Source organism: Harpia harpyja, chromosome Z (genome assembly GCF_026419915.1).
Source record: "Harpia harpyja isolate bHarHar1 chromosome Z, bHarHar1 primary haplotype, whole genome shotgun sequence".
In the NCBI taxonomy this organism is placed as follows: domain Eukaryota; kingdom Metazoa; phylum Chordata; class Aves; order Accipitriformes; family Accipitridae; genus Harpia; species Harpia harpyja.
Genome location: NC_068969.1, coordinates 87,441,337 through 87,462,330, shown reverse-complemented (window position 1 = coordinate 87,462,330; position 20,994 = coordinate 87,441,337). Strand labels below are relative to the sequence as shown.

Sequence of the window (20,994 nt, the reverse complement as noted above, 5' to 3'; positions counted from 1 at the left end):
ATGCCCAGTGACTCCCCGGCCTTCAGCAAGCCCCCGGACGCCGAGGGGCCGCGGGGCAAGACGAACGGCTTCGGGAAGACGGCGGCCCGTATGGCGACCGCCCCAGCAGAGGGGGTCGCCGCCGCGGCGGCGAAGAAGCCGCCGCGTCTGCCCAAGTGTGCCCGCTGCCGCAACCACGGCTACTCCTCGCCGCTGAAGGGGCACAAGCGGTTCTGCATGTGGCGGGACTGCCAGTGCAAGAAGTGCAGCCTGATCGCCGAGCGACAGCGGGTGATGGCAGCGCAGGTGAGCCCCGCGGGGCGGCCCGCCGCCGATGCCCGCCGCCGCCTCGGCGGGTTCTGCCCGCCCGGAGCGGGGTGGGGTGGGATGTCCGTCCCGCAGGCGTGCTGCCGGCGGCGGGGTCGTTCCTCCGCGCCCCGGAGGGGTTTGGTGCCCGCCGGAGCCCGGCGGTCGGGGCCGCGATGCGGTGCGCTGAGACAGCGCGGCCACGGCGGGAGCCCGGCCCCGGGCTGGAGTTAACACCGCCGTCTGCCTAAATTAACGAGGCTTTTCGCCGCCTCTCTCTTACGTTAGGTGGGGGGTTGGTTTCTCTGGCAAAAAAACAGGAGGTGCCCTGAAGGCGCGTAGGATTTTAAGTCACGCTGCGCTAGCGGCAGGGGCAGGCGGCAGCGGCCGGCGTTGGGCTGCCCACCTCCGAGCACGCCTGCACGCATCTCCGCCCGAAAATGGGCAGAGCCGCAAGCTGCCGGCCGCCCTGCAGTGCGCGGATCGGTTTCAACGCCGCCGGGGAGGAGGACTTCTAGTTAACCTCGAACGGCCGGCTTTCAGCTCGTTTTTCACCAGGCAGTGGGTAATTTACCCAAATAATTGGTTAGCGAGAATATTGTCCACTGGCGGTTTCAGGTCCGGTGTATCTGCTTTTCCTGATGCTAGGTGGCTTTAGTTGAGTGCGTTTCTGAAGTGACTGGTTTTTTAACAGCGTTGTTTCTGATTTTGCATTGAGCGGCTCTGTAAATAGCAGCGTAGCTCGGTCATCTTAAATCCAAACGAGGACTCAGTGGTATTCGCTAAGAAACCAAACTGCATCCAGTTCTGCGTACGAATTACTTTGTCCGTTGGGTAGTCCCGCTGAAGTCACAACTCTTTGGCGATGTAAATGACCGTTGTGTTAGTTCTTGTGATCCTTATCTCGAAAACTTCATTAAGAGGAGTCGTGGGAGCGTAATGGCTACTAGCGTGCTTGAGCTCTGTGAGTGGGGTTGCACGTACTCGTTCGTGCAGATAGTCCCCTGCAGACAAATTAGTTGGAAGGCGTTAGGACTACTGGTGCAGGTATAGGCGGTGGTATCAGACCCACCGACCCAGTTTGCAATTAATGTGCGTGCAGAGCTTTGTAATCCTGCATAAAATGAGCGTCCCACTGACAGATTTTAAAAACCTTAGTAGTCCTGGATTAAATCCTTCCCCACTTTTTTATGTAACTATTCAGTGCAGGTATACTAAATGTCCCCTGAAACCACGGGGAGCTTTCGTTCATTTAGATAATTTCTCTTTGTCTGCGGCGTGGCAGTCCAGAAGTTGTTGTTATGCCCAAGTTAATGTGCTTTCTCTGCCTGGTGAGAACCACGGAATAATAAACTTGGATCCCTTTGCTGCCTGCCTCGGGGGAGGGAACATGAAATGGGGTATTCCCCGCACAAGTGTCCCCTTCTGCACAGACTGTTTTTCCTGCTGCCCAGCAGCTTCTGTCAGGCAGTGAATGCCTCCTGGTAACAGATTCTGGTCGTGGTCCTCCTGGGGGTTTTCTCTTCCCTGCGTAGTGCTTGAAAGTGGCTTTGAAAGCCTCCCTAACTAAACCTTATCTGTGTAGGAGTTACACATTGAAAGTCTGTCTTTCCCCCTTACAATATCTTTCTGCAGTAAGCCTCTTGGCGCTGGTGGAATTTTACCGTTCAAGGTTACTGGCTTGTGAAGTCAAAGTTACCCGTGGTGGTTGCAAGTCTACACCTCCTGTTTGGTACGTGTTTATTGCAAGAGATATTAATTTCTCTGATGGTATTATGCGTCTGTATTAGAAGAATGTTGCTGTTGAACATGGAAACGGAGGGAAGATCCTGTCCAAGTTACTCAGGAGAATTTCCAGCAAGAAAAGCCCATGATCCCAGTCTGTAATCTAGGACAGATTTCCAAGGTTCAAATACAGATGCAAATCAGTCACCTGGCAAGTTGCAGGGTAGGTAGCTGTAAGGCCCCCAGTGTCATATATACTGCCTGGACATGTATCACGACTTGGCATGGGTGGACAGCTGTGCAAAATTGATCTGCCAGTTCACATGAGGCAGGAGGGGTCCTCTGTATCTTCAGTAAGCAACAAATATGGTTTGTTTGCACCCGTGTCCAGACTGTGTAGTGCCTGTGGGCTTGGCCAGTGCTGGCGAGGCTTTGGAATGTCATCAGTGTTGGGAAAGAAGTGGGGAGCTCCTGCTGCTCCAGGCCTGGCCAGCTACTTGCAGTGTGTGTGACACTGCCTGAGATGCTCGCAGGGAAGTTTCCCACATTTGCCGTGCTTCTTCCATGATGGCTGTCTGTGTACAGTGTACTGAAATTCCTTTGAAGGGCTAGATTTCCAGCAGAGAGCCAGCGAGGGAGCCCAGCAGCCATGGACAGAGGAGCAGAGTGCAGGTATAAGTCCTTTTGAAGAGCTGCTTTATATTGATGAAGAGGCACAGCAGGGCCCTGCAAGTAGATTAATTTCTTATCCCCAGCAGCTGCGTATCAGCAGAGAGGAGGGTAGTGACTACACTTTTCACAGTATGCTTTGCCCAAGAGCAACTGTCTTGGGTGAGTGCGGTCAGTTTTAATACATCTTCATGTGGCCTCATTGGAGGAAGATGTATACGGCACCAGCATTTCATAGGTTTGTTCATATATGTTTGGACACAAAAAGGGGTTGGTTTTAAATAGCTTTATAACCTCCTTTATATCCTCCTCTACCCACTGGCTGGATCATGACATCAACACCATAGAGAGTACCAAGAGGAAAAAACAGCCTTGAGTTTGAGTCTTTTGTTGTTGCCATTATAAATTGTGCTCAAGCCAGAGAGCATGCCCTACATCTGTCTTCTTGTTCCCAGGTTGCGCTGAGAAGACAGCAAGCTCAGGAAGAGGAACTGGGAATCAGCCACCCGGTGCCCTTGCCCAGTTCCCCTGATACGTTCGTTAAGAGGAACAGTGGTGGCAGCTCTTGTCTCTTGTTGGAAAGCAGCAGCCCTGTGCACTCCGTGAATACAGCCGTGATGGCAGCTGGCACAACATCAGGTAAAGTGCTGGGAGAGCGATGCTCACTGCTGGGGGCGAGGGCTGACGTTGCTTACGACTGCCTGCTGTTGCACCTCTTCCCCTGCCTGCAGTGGCGGGGTTGTGGAGGGTCCCCTCTCCAGGAACGGCGTTGCACTGTTGATGTGGTTAGCAAAAGGGAAGAACCCAAGGTCAGTCTTTCATATTTTAGTTGATTATTTTTACCTGAAAATCAAAAATTAATTTGGTGTAGACTGGTGCTGTAATTGAATTCAGCAGGGTGTATACCTGCAAGTAGAGATTTATGAGGAGGTGTTCTCCTTTCTCCCAAAATATGTGCTCCTGCCACAGTCCTGGCAACTGCGTGTTGGCTGGCAGGGTATCTTCTTCAAAACCGGAGAGTTTTCAGCATCGTATAGGAGCCAAGTATGTAGGTAATATCATTGACCCCAGCAGCAGAGAGCTGCCCACTTTACATGTGTTGATGTGGTGGTGCATCTGTTGTGTGTGGCCGGGTGTGATAACTACAAAAGACTGATGCAGTCCTTCCACTCCGCTGCACCTTACTGTATTGCATTAAGCCCTTGTAAACAACAAAAAACCCCACCAAACCAAAACTAAAAAAAAACCAAACAGTATTTGTCTGCAGATTCAGTATAACCATGGCTAAGCACAACCGAGACTTAAAGGCACGGAAGTGAAGACTCTAGGCAAAGTGCTTTTTTCCTATGCAGAGCTTACGCCGGACAGATACAGCAATTAAATAAGTATAAACGTGAAACTAATGTAACTGACTTCTGTATAGACAGAAAAAAAGAAAAGAGCAAACAAACATAGAGGAAAGGAAAAGGAAAAGGAAATTTCATTCATTTTTAATCATCTGTGCTGATGTCAATAATACAGGTGAATATAATTCTGGCTTAAAAAGATGCTTCTAAAGTGGACAATGCCTTGCATTAACTAATAAAAGGACAGCGCATATGTGTATCTGTCAAACAACATCACTGTTTTGTGGGCCATTTAAAGACTTGTCAGATGGATTTGTTGCATCCATTGCAGACAGGCAGTTTCAGACCGATGTGGAGGAATTTCTTTGGGAAGCTTTTAGAAGAACTGGTTGATAAAACAATAAATAGCTTTTTATTAGTTTTTTTGTTTTCATTATTGCAGTCATGTTAGTGTCACCTTTGAATCGATGCAATTACTTCTTTCATATTTGGATTACTGCATGCTTTGTCTATAGACATGGAAAAAGCTGGCTGAAGATTAAAGTAGTATATTCAGTAATGTATAGAGATTGTGTGTAACTCAGGAGAACAAGAAAACCCTTGCTTATACAGAGAGGCCAAAAAATGAAATTGTCTTACTGGCTACAAAATTTGCATAAGCTTTACTCTTAATGTTTTTAAAATGTCAGTGGCGGTATTTAATTTATTAACCCCACTTTAATAATCTCTTATTAATGGAATTAAATTGTGGTCTTTAGTGAAAAACATTCATTAAACAAGCTTAAGGCAATTCACATGCTTGAATAAAGACTTCCATGAAAACATGAAAATGCCTAATTCTAAAGTAATTTATTTGAAATTTTTTGGTGAAAACAATTGTAAATGCTTTGCAGTCATCTTTCTTACAGTGGATTTTTCTTTGTGAGCAATTCAAATACATTGTTTCTCAAGCATTTTACTGAATAACTGTGGGTGGGTGACAACATTTAAAATACATAGATTAATCTCCAGAGAGAAGATGCAATTCCAGCCAAGAATCAAGGCAGGGTCAGCTTTGTTCACCAGAAATGGAAGGATCTGGGAATGAATATGAAATTGGGTTCATAACTTTGTTTTTAGGCTCCTAAGTAGCAACAGAAATTAATGGTTAGCTCAAAAGCGACTGCACTGCATAAAGTTCTGTCCCAAATAATTTTGGTAGGTTCATCTGTTGAAAGCAGTGTAAAGTACTCATGGGTATGGATTTAACACCACCGGTGACTGCGTGCTGGCTCTGAAGCTGCAGAAGGTGCTCTGTGTTCAGCCAGACCTGTAGGGTGGCTTCATCAGATGTCAGAGTACAGGCTTCACCCTGAAAAGTCTGATTTTTCAGTGAGGAGCACTGCTTAAATATTCTGATGCTTTCTTTTTTTAGCATATAAAGATCTTTTGTTAGATAAGGAACTGCCAGGTATGATGTGACATTAAGTTCTTGGTTTAGGTATCGGGTTGTTTCAGGACCAGCTGCTCAAAGGATTCTTGCATTGGTGTTTTACCACTTTACTGGTACCCTCAACTGCAAGCAAAATGAGAGACCCTGTTGGAGCAAGTGTCACAGTGTCTCAGTTTGGTAGGCTGAAATGCTGATTTTGCAAGAATTTACAGTAATCATTAAGGCAGGCAGAGAGAGTGAAACCCTTTGTGGCAGGGGAAGTCAGCAGGTCCCTGCAAGCCCCAGGGGAACCAGTGGCTCCTGGGAGTGCAGCGTGCCCTGTATGACACACGTTAGACTAGGCAAGAGGTGGTTTTGACAGTGGTAATTCTCTTCCTCCTGTAAATTTTTGGCTTCACAAGAGCAATTCTTGTTTTGGACTCCCATCATGCAGAGTGTTGTTTGCCAGCAGAGGAATAATGTGTGAAGGAGTCACACAAAGTGCCAGAGAGAGAGTCTTTCCTCACTGTATCTATTTTATCGGCATATCAGAAATACTGTGACACCTGGAGAGGCCAGAAACAATTTTTCAGATCCCTTCATGACATGCTGTTTTTGAAAAGGGGAGAAATGAATTATTATGGTCATAGCATAGGGGTTTGTGCATTTACCATCTCAAGCTTGGAAACCGTGTTTACTTTGGATGGACTGTATCTTCCCCAATCAAAAGCAAACTGGGAATTTGCAGGTTAGTTGGAACTGAGCAGACTGTGGTGACAGGGCGTTAGCAGAGCCTCTTGCGAACAGGTTTTGTAGTTTCTGTGCATTTTCCCTCAAAAAGTTGTAGGTTGCTGAGAGCAAAGTCCATTTAATTGTACAGAGCAGCAAAAAGTCGTGATCCCAGGGCATCTGAGGTAATTGTCCTTCCTTCTGTAGGGTAAGTACATCTTGTTAGATTAACTAGTGTGCAAAACTCAGGAAAAGACTATGGTGAGGCATTTAAAACGTGCCTTTCAGACACACTCAGTTTATAAACCCTGGGTTCTTCCCTGTTCCATGTCAGTTTGGTGCCTCGGCCATTTTAATATGTACAAGTCACCATGGGGTGGGGAAGTGTGATCATGAAACACCTTTGAGAGAGTTGCTCACACAAAAGGAAGGAGACAGTGCATTTCACCTTTCCTCCCATTTTATTTGGTCCTTGTCACAGACTAAGGGTAATGTTTGGATTTGGTGAATGGGGTGGGGTGGCTGCAACATATATCACCTCATGACTGGAAAGTGCTGGAAAGCATCCCCTCTTTCTGCTGCTCTGTGCTCATGTTGGCCCAATTTAGAAGCATCCAATATAGATGGGATTACTGTATGATGCTAAATGTCAGCTCCTGCTCCTGTGCTCTGCAGTGGTTGATTTCCCATTGGGTTTGCAATGACTGTTAATAATGACATTGTTCAGGTGCCTTCGTAGTATCACTGGTTGACAAGTTAAACATCATTGTCAGCAATTGTGAGTAATAAGCTTGCACTTGTTATTTCCCTTTGCTACATTTATTATGCGTGACGGAAACAAAATAGTGTTCTTTTTACATTTCTCTAAGTGGGTGCTGCCTTAACTTTGGAACTCTTTGAGGAACAGATGGGTTTTTATCTGCTCATAAATACACACTGTCATGGGGTCAGCAGTAATACTATGGCTAATGAATGGTACTGAGATCCCTTTGAACTTGCAGTGCCCTAGATGCCTCTGAAAACCCTACCTTGCCTTCTTTACTCTTCCTTTGTTTTTCTGGTGTTATCTTTTGCATTGACCTTTTCTATGACACTGCATTGTGATTTCAAAAATTGATGCCGTGAACTTGCAGATGTTGTTCTGCATAGGTAATGAGGTAAAAAACAAGTTATTATAATTGGAAGATACCATGGACTGGTTTTAAAAAAGTGAGAAATTTTCTTTTTGAAAGAAGAGTCCTTTTAAGTCTTCACAGTATAGTGTCATATGCTGTCAAAATTTCAATTTTGTAAAAAAAGTCTCATTTTAGTCAACTGATGAGCAACATGAGGAAGCTGCCATGGACATTTCACCGTGAGAGTGCTTAAGCACTGGAACAGGTTGCCCAGAGGGGTTGGGGAGCCTCCATCCTTGGGGAGACTCAAAATTTAGCTGGATAGTGCCTGAGCAACATCATCTAACTGGGAAGCTGGCCCTGCTTTGAGCAGAGTTTGGGCCAGCTGGCCTCCAGAGGTCCTTTCCAAACTAAACTATTCTGTGAATCTATGAAATGCCCTCTTTTTTGTATTGACATTAAGTCAACATATTGAAATTTGAAATTCAGACAGCCTCAATACTGATAACATTTGCAAGCCTGGGAAAGAAATCCTGACTCTTTTGACCTAAAAGCATTCGATGACTAAATCCAAGATAGATTTCAACAGAAAACTAGCATCATGGGGGTTGGCAGGTGGCGGAGAAGATGGCTAGTTCAGGTGGCAGCAGCCTCAGCAGGGCTGAGCAGTAAGGAGAAGGAGGCATTAGCTGCTTTGCCTGCCTGTGCCATGGCTAACTTGATGGCTACATGTCCTCAGAGATCTTGGTGGGTTTGCAGCGGTTACTGGTCCATCATCCTGCTCTTTCCTTTTGGCTTTGTCTCCTTGTTACTTTCTAATGATGATTTTCTCCTGCTGCACCCACTACTACTTCATCACCAGTTTTAGTTGCTGGCTGCTTCCTGGTCCTGCCAACTCTCCTTCAATACTGAGAGCCAAGCAGCCCCATCCACTGCTTCCTGGTGCTTTTCTCCAGCTTCTCCCACAGCCAGCAAATCTCTGTTCAAAAGAAAAGAGTGTAGTTGAACATGATGTGTCTTTACTGGATTGTAACAGCTGGCAAAGAAGTAAGTTTTGCATCCTTCACCTGTGAATAACTAATACCTTTCCATCCATAATCTGTTTTTTCTCCAGTTGGTTACAGTTAAGATGAGAGAAGAAGAATCTCATTTGCATGTGTCTCTTGTAAGAGTTTGTGAACTGTGTTATCTCTCTTGCATTGGTGTTATTTCCACAGCATGCGTTTGTCTTGGGAAGCAGTTGCTGGAGATGGTCTGTCTGTATGGTGTTTTTTGCAGTTGCTAAATCTCTTTCAAGCTGGACTAGGCAAATATTCAGGGAGTGTTTCGCTTTGAACAATCTTTCCTTTGTTTAGGATAAAACCTTCCCCTAACAGGCTTTTTTAATTTCTGACTACAGCTATGCGATAAACAAAGCACTCTGCAGTAATTTTTTTTTTTTTCCTGCTTTGTAATTTTCAGTTCCTACTGAAATCATGTGTGTTTTTCTCGGAGTTGTTTAAAAAGGCATTGCTTGTGAAGCAAGGGGGGCGTTTCTGCCTATCTCTGCTGCTTTGGTTTAGCTGTACTTGGAAAAGCTGCAAAGGAGTTTTGAGCATCTCATTATACAAGGACATAGATAAATCTGAAAGGATAGAGGGAAGGGTGACAAAAATGATGTATGACTTGTAGAAAAGGAGACTAAGGGTGGATATAACAGTCTATAAATATTTGAGAGGTAATAATATGGAGGAGGGGGAGGGATTATTTACAGTGCTTGAGACAGCATAACAAGGAGCAACGGCTTGAAACTAAAAAAGACAAAATTAAATTAGACAGTAGACACTTTTTCTCCTAACTAGAAGTGCAATTAGCAACGGAGTGACCTGCATAAGGACAAGGGGGTAAGTGAAGCATAATCAGGAGAGGTGTTTAAGAGTGTGTTAGATTACGATCTCAAGTGATTAATACAGGGGTAAACTCCGATCAATGTGCAGGTTAGACTAGATGACGGAAATCTCCTGCAGCTTTGTCATCTCCTATATGATTCATTGCCTCTGGCTATTGTTTGACTGTGTTAAATAAATCATAATGTTACAGGGTTCTGCATCCCTGATTAGATGTTTCCAGTTAATTCTCCAGTGCTGGAGCTTGCAAAGCTTGCCCTTTCCCTGCTCCTCCTTTCAAGCAATATTCGTGGTCTGCAGCTTCGTGTGTGTGTGTAGGTGCCTGTGTTTTAACTCAGCTAATGTCTGAAGTGCCATACGTGTTTATTCATTGAGGAACAGACTCTGTCAAAAGTGTGGTATTTCTGTTGTGTTGGTGAAACAGATAGAACTAGCTGTGATTTTCAGGGTTAAGTAGCTAAAGAAAAAGTTTTATTTTTCCTTTCAGGCTTTCAGTGCTGTCTGAAGCTTCAGTGGAAGTGTAAAAATAAATAGTAGTGTAAAACGATTTGGAAAACCTCGGAGAAGATTGCTTTTCTTTTTCTGTGCAAGTGGTACTGTGGGGCTTGCCCAGGGCTGTCTTCACCAGAGGCAGGGGCTGGGCAGAGCTTTCTGCAGTGTGTTGGGGAAGCAGAGGTGCTGGGGGACCAGCCGTGACCTACCCAGACCCAGTTACTTCAGGAGAGAAGAGCTGCTCAGCCCCAGGGCTTCTGTGACTGCCTTTTGACCAGAGGGCTGGAGGGGAAAACCCACAGGCAGCTCAACAGGTATTTCCATCCTTCTTTCACGTTTCAGAATAGCTTTTTCCCCTAAAGAATGGAGAGATTTTTTTTTTTTTTTTGTGCATTTTCCAAAATCTTTCACAGTAGGGCTTTCTGTGTTTGCAGCATCTTTCTGTCCACCTTTTCTCACACCAGGAGAGGTTTCCAGATGTAGAGCTACAGGTTAGAGCGAGGTCCATGCTGAGCAGCATTTGCTGTGTGCTGAACAGGCTTTGCCGTGTACACTGTCCTTGCACCCGGGTGCTCAGGGTTTCTCTTCCCACTGAAGGCCAGTGGGGCTGGTGGGCAGCCCCTATTGTTCTTTGTGCCTTGGAAGCTCTTCCTCTGTCACACTGGCATTTGCGTATGTGCATTCGTGTTTAGAGAGTTTTCTGTGCCAGCTTGTGCTTTCCATTTGTCATTATGAACACTGAGATGAGGAATGGAGCAAGAGCAGAAGACGTACTAAGAATTTTCTATCCATGGGCACATGATTACAGTGTTTGCTGCTAACCCCTTGTTCCTTTCTGTGTCCTTGAAACAGTTACTATGGCTTATCTGAATGTGTGGGGCTTTCTTTTCATTTTTAGAAAAGATAACAGTGGGGAGTGAAGGAGTTGAGCGCCTTCTTAACTGAGCACTGGCATGTTTTCTTGCTTTTTCTATTTTTTACATGCTTTCTTATACCTTGAAGGCTGCTTTAATTTGCTTTATTTATCAATTAACTTCCTGATTCAGCCTGTTGGCCCCTTTTCGATTTTAAGTAGACTTGTCACTTAATGACATGGGGACTAAAATGCAGTTTTGAAGGTTCTTTTATAGGAACACTTTTTCATATGCTTTTCTGATTCCCCCTTTTTTTTTCTTTTTCTGAACTTTTCTAAACTTTCTCCTTAGTTTGAGTACTTGCTAGCCTTAATCAGAGTTGTGAATACATCAGTTAAGTACAAACATTGTTCATGCACTTCTGTCCTGTGTTTTCTTGAAGAGCTTGCAGAGAGTCAGTTAAGCACTGAGCTTCTCTTCCTTTGCAATGAGTTTGGATTCCCAGTTATTTTATGATTTTTTTTCCCCCAATTCCTGTCTCTAGTCTCTATTTGTACTATTTCTATTGCTTACAGCATAGGCTACTATTTGCTGACTTGGATGCCTATAGTCATGGACACAACTGAACCTCAGCTGATGTAAGCCACTGTAGTTCCAGTCACTGTGCATTTCTGTCTGTCAGCTGGGCATGAACAAAATCCGTTCGTGATCAATTTGCATTTGCATGGAAGCAGATTTTGTGAGTGCAGATGTTGTTGCATCCATGCAACACTAGCGATCGTGTACAAAAGTGATGCATGTGCATGTGATTTTTGCTCCCTTGCCCAGGCCCAGTGGGTGTCTACAATGGTTGTTTACCACTCCTGATATTAGTTTTTCCATCACGTATTAGGTAGACAAAGTGAAAAAGCCCTCCTGCTATTTCTAGCTGGTCTTTTTTAGAAACCTTTTGGGCTTCTGTCATCATATAGCTTATAACCAAGCATGGACTCCAGCTAATTCCAACCATTGTCCTACTCCCTTTATTATTTTTAGTGTGAGCCATAATGATTTTATCCCAGTCATATTTCCTCCAAGGTCTCCTATCTCAGACACTTGTAAAGCCTTCCCTCCCTTCTGATGTTCTCTTTGATCTCTTGTTAATGACTTAAATCCCTTTATGTTTAATCCACACTGAGTTTCTTTCTTCTCCTCTCAATTTGTTTCTTTGCACCTGGAGGTGTCCGGGCTGTCTTCCATCACTGTCTAGAACTCTAGTTTTCGTTCCTAATTTCCTTTCTCTTTTAAATTTCTTCCTCTATTTTTTTTAAAGTTGGGTTGATTTTAACTTTTGCTCCCATTACACACTTCAGTAGCATGTTGGATGTCTGAATGCAATGAGTTAAATGTTTGTAAATTCCTTTCTCAAATCAGGTATCATAAGATGAATAATAACCTGTATACATATATATGCACACATAGTAGTCATACTCCCAGCTGTTATACTGAAGATTGAAAATGGCACTTGTTTCCCGTGCTCTTAATTTTCTGAAGCACTAATTTTATTGGTCCTGATCCTGTTAGCTGTCATGCCTGCTAATAATTTTAGACATGTAAATAATCCTGCTGTCTCAGTTCAGCGTGAACAAGCATATGCTGGCACATTAAAATAGTGCGTAGCATCTTCACAGATTCAAAGCCACATTCAAAGATTTTGAGTGCTTTTTCTCTACTAAAGCCATTCTTTTTTGCCAATAAAAATTTGAAGACAATCACTATAGCTGTGTTATAAAGACCAAAAGTGCAAGTAAGGAAGGAGCAAGCATTGCGCCCCAGCTCACATAAAAAGATCAACTACTCTGCTCTAGTTAGTGGCAGAAGATGTTGAAAGTGAAATTTGCTGCTGTATACATCTTATTGAGGACCTGAAGCTTGCATTAAGTATGGGTATAAAAATTATTTTCTGTAGGTTTTATTTCTTCAGCTGTATTAGGGGGATTTTTAAGTTGCATGTTAAATGTTTGCAGCAGATCATTTTTATTAAGTGTATGCTAAATGTGAACAAAATGTGCCGTCTCCAGTTCCACTGAAATCAGTGGTGGTATTTCAGCTCCTCTTAGCTGGAGCTGGATTGGGGCTGTGTGTATGACTGGGAAACTCATTATGCCAAGCTGCAGTCTTCTGGCTGGGATTTCTCCCTCCTTGTCTTTTTTCTCCCAAATCACATTTTCCTTTGAAAAAAAATTATTCTGTGTTAAGTTAAAATTAACTAAAAATCTTAAATTTGGGAGGTTTTTTGATTGTATTTAGGAACACGCACACACACACACAGTTAAAAGTCATTTGACCCATTATGGGATAACAATTCTAGGTGTGGAAGAGAGGAAGAAATGCTCAATAATTTTTTCAGATCTTTGCTTTGAAGAAAGGCAGCCAATGTTGCTGTATATGGAGATGGTGACATTCGGCTTTCATTTCCAGCAGTAACTGAAATCAGCAGGATCGGATTACTTGCATGCAGTATTAAAAAAAAAACCAACCAAAACCCAACAGAAAACTTGGCTGAGCATCTCTCTGGTCCATTAATGCTGATTTCCAGTAAGTCTTTTAACACTGGGGAAATTCCTAAGACCTGGAAGAAAGCTGATGTCATGCCAGCATTTAAGAAAAGCAAGTGTGGTAGGATGGGTGGCTACAAATCCCTCAGCCTGACATCAGTTTTTGTGAAAACAGGGGAAAAGTCCGCAGCAGGCTGAAATGTGTGGGAGGAGGAGAAATGCAACTGTTAAAGGATGCTTACACAATGTGAATTGACAGGAGTTTATGGGTAAAAGATTCTGTCAAGTTAGTAATCTTTTATCATTACAAAATTGCTTGACAAAGTGACATATTGGTGCAATCAAACTCTGCAAAGCATTTGATTATTGTATCCCCTGACATCTTGATTAGGAAACTCAACTGACAGAAAATCAATATTATATGTGTTACATGGTTTTAAGTCTATCAGTCTGAAAATGTAGGTCTGAGTGGGGAAGCTAGTGCGGTGGTGTTTCTGGAGAAGTCTTACAGGGACCTGCTCTTGTCTGTAAGCTGTGTGGTCTTCCCATTGGTATCTTAGAAGCAAACCTGGAATCGCCACAGGTCACCTTGGTAGGTGATGGAAAGGTGCACGGACTGGCAAGCAGTGGAGAAGACATAAGTGCACTGTGGGAGAGTTGGCTAGATGGTTGGTCACATGCAAACGAGCCACTTTAACCCATACCAGCAGTGAAAAACGGAGGAGTCTGTCCCTAAGAAACATTGTCACCGCAGAGGAGCTGGAGGCCACGAGGGTACTATGCTGAACATTAGTGGTTCCTGGTGGAAAAGGATGACCAAAGACTGGTACAGTCCTTTAAGACAGACCTGTGATGGTGGGAAGGAGGCTTGTTGTCTTCTGTGCCTGAAACTGGGCAGGTGCCTGTGGGACTAGTGGGACTCTTTACATGGTGACATTGTACGTACAGGAAAGTGGGCTCTCAACAGATATTGGAAGGGAGATCGTTAGTGGTTATCAAGCAAGCATACCACACTAGGCTCAGGAACGTCACTGAGCCAAAAATGATGGGAGAGTGGGAGAGGGGGCGAGGGAGTTAGCACGTTTGTTTGCCCTGTTCCTAGTGTTCCCTAGGCTTCTCTTTATAGCTGGTGGTGGGGATACAGCCATGGTCTGAACCACCACACTTGGGTTTGAACTTGGAAGGGCTCAGACAGGAGACACAGGAATGATTAAAAGACCAGAAAACACATCCTGAGGTGAGAGGCAGCAGTTTATCTTGCCCTTTAGCGACCCTCTCATCTAAGATTTCATTAATCCCCATATGATGGTTCTGAATCGCTTGTGCCCTTGCCAGACTAGACCAGCTCAAGTTGAAGTTACTTTGTCGATTCATGGGATGGGTTTTGACGTCGTGAACAGAAGTGTCATGTGGATGCAGAATCCCATGAAAAGCTTGTGTGTTGGGTGCGTCAGCTGCGGGGCTCAAGCAAGGCAATAATGGACAGCCTTAATTCTAGGATCTCCCAGATTTTCTTGAAATGCTTTCTTGCTGCTTAACTTTTATCCTAGAGTGCCTCTTTATGGCAAATGTCATTCTTGGTACGATGTGCTGTTCCACCTAGGACAGGTTTAGCCCTTTATAGGTGGAACTGGAAAAGCTTATTCCACTTTGCTCAAATGACAACTCCAGTATTACTCCTAGAGGGAAGAAACAAGTAATGCTTATTCCTTCAGGGTGAAAATGGCTGTTGTTCTGGCAGTCGAGTAAACCTTGAGAAGCAGGAGAGTGCAGCCGTTGATGTCTTGGCGGATAAAGCCGTCTTCTGCCCCCAGGACACGTGCCCTGCACCTGCAGACACTGCTGCCATTGTGCCCACTCCTTGCCAATAACGTGGGCTGAACTTGGGGTCCAGCTGCTTTGTCCAGCGAGGGGTGTTGTGGGACACCCCGGATCTGCCCTAGCTGTCAGAGACCTGCTGCAGGAAAGGTGCAATGACTGGGGTTTTTTGTCTTGGGGTGGTGGGAGGAGGTGAAGAGCGTGGTAGGAGTTGGCAGGTGATAAATGCCCAGGCGAGGCATGGGCCATGATAAGGAGGTGGGGTAGATCAGTCCCTGCACTTCAGCGCCAGGGAGAAGGCCAGGAGCCTGCAAGAGGCTCAGAGTTGTTGGACCATTCATTTTTTTCTTTTCTTCTTTTTTTTTAAAATGTGTATTTCTACTATGAGAAGAAAGCCGTATCTCTGCTGAGCAACTGTGTTCCCTGGGGACAGTCGGAGAGGTACCTATGGACTGTGGTTGCAGTAAGCTGTTTTGGCTATGATTTATTCTCTTTAGACTGGACTGCTTTTAGCCCACGCGTCTGATATGGCTGATAACAGATTTTTCGACCTCTCCCTCTAATAGATGTTAGTCAGAGCACAGCTGGGCACCCAGGGCTGTTTGGGCAGGCAATCCCAAACGAGGAAAAAGAACCGCTGGATTTGACATTTGAGCTTACAATGGGGTCGTAGCATTGTTGGCAATTGGGGGAGGAAGGAAAAAACATGCTTTTCTCAAAAGCATTCTGGTCAAAACAATTGGGAGGACTGCAGAGATGGTTTTCCATAGGTGTGAATGAGAGTAGGACATCCCCATAAGTCTCAGAAACTGGGCTCCAGGACAGGGGTACAAGCGCAAGCTCCCCTGCCGCTCTGCGGACCGTGATCTTTGCCTGTGTTTGCTGGCTCATCTCAAACACAGGGTGACTCTCTTTTCCTTGCACTGCTGTTAAGGTCTCCACCTTCCCGCTGCCTGAGAGCCAGCACAGAGCGATGGACCAGAGGCCTGCAAACTGTGGAGAAATGCAGAGAAGGGTTTTGTCTTCACAGCGGCTCGGGTAGCCATCTCTTAGGGTCTGAATTCAGGGATGCTTTCAGGAGTCCAGGGTCCCTGTTTTTTTCACTCTGCTTTTAGGGAGAAGCCTTTCATGGGCAGATCTGAAAGGCCTGATTCTGTATACCTTGTGCTACAGTAATTTATACCATGCACTTTCAGTCCAAAGTGAGTACCTGATCCTTTACATTCCCTTTTATTTGTCATGATGGCAGAAGAGTGTCTCAGATTTTCTTGTTTGGAAAATTTATTTAATTACATGGTTCAAAAGCATCAAAATTATTTTTTTACTAGAATTTGCTAAATGATAATTCCTTAAATGTCTCTTTTCAGATAGCAATGTGGGTTGAGGGTTTTATACATATAAGCACCTGAAAGAGAGGTTTTAAGATAAAGCACACTCTGGAGTATATTGATGAAAAGAGGACCAAGGGGAAGACAAAAATCAAGATGCACAGAGTCAGCTTTCTTGTTTTCTTGAGAGCCCTGCTTCTCTGTAGGGTCTGACTCCAGTGTCTCTACGAATAAGAGGGACATAGTGTGTGGACTCAGAGTGCAGTGATAATGCTAGCCGAAGCAAATGGTACTGGGGTGCAGGTCAGTGCCTGGTACTTCTCTGTGAGCTTTGAGAGCAGTGGAGTCAAAAACCTCATCCTTTGTGCGTTCACATCAGTATCCATAAAGGACAATCCCTGTGAATCTAATATTGGACCAAATTTGTCTCTTAGGAACCTGTACTGCATTGACAGAAGCTGTAAATTAGGGGGATGGTGGTGGTGTTTAAAGCCCTCTCTCTGCTTACTGAAGGAGCAGTAAATGGGCTTCTGTGTGAAAGAACAGGGCTCAGCAGAGTTACGCCGGTGTGAAAAGAAGCCAAAATGGTGGAATCAGGCTCTGGGGAGGGAGAGCACAAACAGAAAAGGTGGCATTGGAGTGGGGAGCAGCTGGTACCTTCTCCAGAGCCTGATGTTCAGGCTTAGCCATGTGCTGCTGTTGTGTTCTTCAAATTCCCATTGAGAGTCTCCAGCCTCTTCCCATTCCCTTCCTTCTCTTACTAAAGAGGTTTCCTTTCCTCTTCTCATTTTAGCTAAAGCAGGGAGTGGGAATGGGGAAGGTGTTAGCATGTAATATTTTGTACAGTATCACTATGCAGGGTACAAATAATAAATCACACACTACATGCTTAGACAATTTACTGCCAGCTTTTGTATGTGCTGTGACAAGTGCTCAAAAGGTCAAAAAAGCTTCCTTAACAAATTTGATAAGATAATGCAGTGAGCTGTAACAGCATAAAGTCCAGGGGGCCATAGACCAGAATAGAAGAAATAATTATGCATGGTAATGGGTAATTACAGATAATGGTCTTTTTTGGGGGTGGCAGAAAATACACAGCCCCACAGCCTTGCCTGGAATGAACATTGTCTAGCACATTAACTTTATAGCAAGCTAAAAGTTCAATGCTGGAACAGAAGATAATCTGCAACTTCTAATGGGAAGAGAACAGAAATACTCCTCTCACAGGCAGAGCAAGCGTGCGGGTTTTTCTTCCTTGGGAGGCAGAGTGTCTCAGCAGAAAGTAAGCAGTTGTGCCAGCTTGCTTTGACATCTGAAATAGCTCTGTCATGATTGTCTGGTGGGAGAAACATATTGTTCCAGTGTTTCTGATTATGATGTTAGGGAGTGATTTCAGATCGGCCTCATTCAAGGCTACTGTCCGACCTCAAAGCCAGCTATGAATTGAACTAATACATTGCAAGACTTAATATTGCCAAACCAGTTAATAGGAGTGTACTGATGCTTTATATACTGAGCAAGGAGAAATTGTCATGTGCGGATCCAAGACTCTTCTGAGGTCTTAAGGCAAGTGTTTCCTGACTGAATAATTGATTTGTTTGTGTTTTAATGGCACAGCTGTCTCCTGCCACAGAGGCTTGCTTACAGGAAGATATTAATGCTGCAGTGATAAAAACAGTCATTCTGAATTGAAAACTACAGGAAATGTAAACTACCAGAACCTGAACTCTGCTCACTGGTCAATGGCTATGCCTACCTCTTCTTGAGTAAATGTGTTGCTTGAGTAGTCACAGTTCTTGTACATTTTCAGTGGCATGTCTGTGTATGTAGAGAGTCTGTGTAGGCATAGAAGAAATAAAAGCTGCTAACCATAGATGTATGTAAGAACTCATGTCAATAAATGCAGGGAGTGAAATTCTCTTTAATTGCCACACTGCATATACAGAATCACTTTTCTGAAATACACAATCAGATGGAGACTAATCATCTGTTATGGCCACATGAGTAAATTGAACCCTGCTACTGCATGCTCCCAGACATTGAAACGTGACTGTATGTGCTATCCTGATTTTTAAAACAGTTCCTGGTGTGCGTCCATCCCAAGCTGAATAATATTCTCCCTCAAATTCCCAAATGTGGTCCAGTAACCATTCCTAGTAGGCAATTTGGTGCTACAACCTTGTTTTAGATGCTGAGAAAGTCTAATAGTGTGGACTCTGTGCCATTTGACCTCAGCATCAGAGGCTTGGCCAGGCATGTTTAAATTACTATTATCAGTGTATAATAAGATGTATAACTGGCCCTTGACAGTACTGGTAGGAATAGGAAATAATCCATGCTTATGTATAGAATGAATGAATGTTACAGACAGAACTTCAGTGTTTGCATTTCTCATTGTGTATGCTTAAAAACACATTTGCATCTGTGAGACAGAAGTGATGATAGAAGTTCCTGTAAATTCTCTGACATTTCTCCTCTCCCAAAAAGTGAGAAGGGAAAGAATGATCTATATATACTGGCTTCTGTGTTGATTTTGTCATGCATATCCACAGTTCGTGTAAATCACCGTAGCTTTATTGAAGTAAATGGTCTGAGACAGGTTTACATTAACCGAGGACTGGACCACTGTTTTTCACCATGCTCTGCTAAGTGAAGGCAGGAGCCCCTCATAGGTTGCCGAATGTATAAGACCCATGTAGGGCTGACCCCGAGAACTCACCTTCCTTGAAAGAAAATCCCAGCCATCCTGAAATGAATTACTGGTTAACTACTGTTAATATGCCATAGAGCTAGAGAGTCGTCTACAACACTGCAAGATCAATAACAGTATTTATCGTGCATCATATTGATCTTCTGTGAAAGAGTGGGCCATATTTCACACTGTGTACATATTGCAAAAAAAGTAGCACCAGTTCTCTACAGGAATTAGTAAAGACATAGAAAAGAGCTTAGAGATCCAAGGGCACAACTGCATGAGGGGTTACTGTTGTTGCACTGCAAGAGCATTGCTCACACATGGAGAGCCTCTGATGGCCCTACATTGTAGATTTGGTGTTCCAAAAACAGAGTGAGGATTTTAACCACTCTTCTTTAGGTTTGCTCTTCTAATTTCTGTTCCTTCTTGTACAGCTTCAGTCCCATATTTTTAATCATGTCCGGACTGCAACTTGCAAAATGTTAGAATTTGTGGCTAGTGGCAGGGGAAAAACCCAGGAGCCCTTCCCAGTTTTTCCATGTAGAGGGTGAAGACAGCCAAGACATGAGACCCAGCTTCTGCAGCAGCCCCCTTGTTTTAAAGGGCAGGTGGAGGGGCAGAGTGGGAGTCTGACAGTGCAGCAGCAGTTGCCTTGTTGAGAGTTTAATTCCTCTCGAAAATTGCTCCCCTTAGAGCAATGAACCTCGGGGCTGCCCCTCATGTGCAGGTGTTGTAATGCAGCAAACTCTGAGGCAGGGGAGGACCATCTCCTTGCCAGCAGAGCCATTCAGCTGTGTTGAATTACATTTGGAAAAAAAAACCAAAAACAAACCCACAGCTGAAAGCTGCTGTCATAACCTTGGTATTCTCTCCTTGCTGGCGTGAAATGCAGCCGTGGGCTGACAGCCTCCCCTGAGGAGGACACCTTGCTCATTGAGTGGCCAGAGGCAAGGCTGTAGGAAGGTTCAGCCTGTAGGTGGGAGTCAGGAATTACAGGTACAGGCCAAAGACTGACCAGAGGAGCCCCAGTTAGTTAAAGCTTAGTTACAGCCATTGCTTCCAATAGATCTGCCCTATTCTGCACACAGTGGCTGTGCCTGAGGGTGCTGCAGCCCAGAAGCAGTGTGCTTGCCCACCAGCTGGCTAGCAAACTGCAGCTGGAGAGAAGTGGCATGGATGGGGCAAAAACTGCCCTGGGTGTACGATAAACATGAAATCTTCTCTGGACAGATCTCCAAGTGCCTTGTTTTATCCCTAGAATAGTTTAGCAGGGTTCTTTGGCCTTTGATTCTGCTCCCTTGGCATTTAGCACTTCTTTGAAGGTACGCCATGTAGGTACTGGCTGGTCTGACTTGCTTTTCTCCCTGAGTTTTCATTGCTCAGAAAAAAGTCAAGACTTCCGGGGCTTTCTCCATTAATAGCAAAACTCTTTCCCCTTAACGTGTTTACAGTTGTGTACGTTCTATACGTGTTGTATATACATGAACTATGCTTTAGTAGTAGGAGATGACATGATTCACCCAGGCGGGGGTGGAATAAGAGCACAGAGCTGGACTGCAGACCTCCCCTTGACCCATTGCATGCCAGAGTCACTGAAAACCAGCAAGAGCTCAGCTCTCCAGAGGCATCCCAGGCAGCCAGAGGCTGGCTGGTTCAAGACTGCGAGGAGTTTAGAGAAACCCCTGGGGTGCTTTGACCTGGTCTGATCTGACATCTGCCTGCAGTCTGGGTGGCACGAAGCTGTCTTGTATGAGATGTCTCCCTTCTCCCAGGTGAAGCACCAAATCTCCTCCACATGTTACAGAAAAAAAGTAGAGACTTGCCCCAAAGCATGACATCAAAGAAAAACTCATCTCCTAAACTCAGGATAAATAAAGTGTGAGTTGAAGTGTGTGGCAGCTTTCTGATGCTCTTTGTCAGATGTTGCCAGTCCTTCAGAAGCATGGTGTGGCTCGGGGTTTAGGGAAAATTAACACTTCTGGATGTCTTTCCAGCGCTGTTGCAGGAGTCCTAGTTCTGTATGGAGTTGGGTGTGTCTGTCCCTTCACTTGAACTTTCCTGTGGCTCCCATTTTTTCTGCTAATTTGCTGGAGGACATCCCTGT

The 20,994-nt window shown here is 44.5% G+C and overlaps 1 protein-coding gene across 1 annotated transcript in view; it reads left to right on the top strand.

Moving 5' to 3' along the window:
• The window catches only part of DMRT1 (doublesex and mab-3 related transcription factor 1), a 63,454-nt gene continuing 42,460 nt past the window's right edge, over positions 1 to 20,994 (top strand). The window contains exons 1-2 of the mRNA XM_052778117.1: positions 1 to 285; positions 3,135 to 3,323. Coding sequence (XP_052634077.1) covers positions 1 to 285; positions 3,135 to 3,323 — 474 coding nt within the window. The remainder of the gene's footprint in view (positions 286 to 3,134; positions 3,324 to 20,994) is intronic.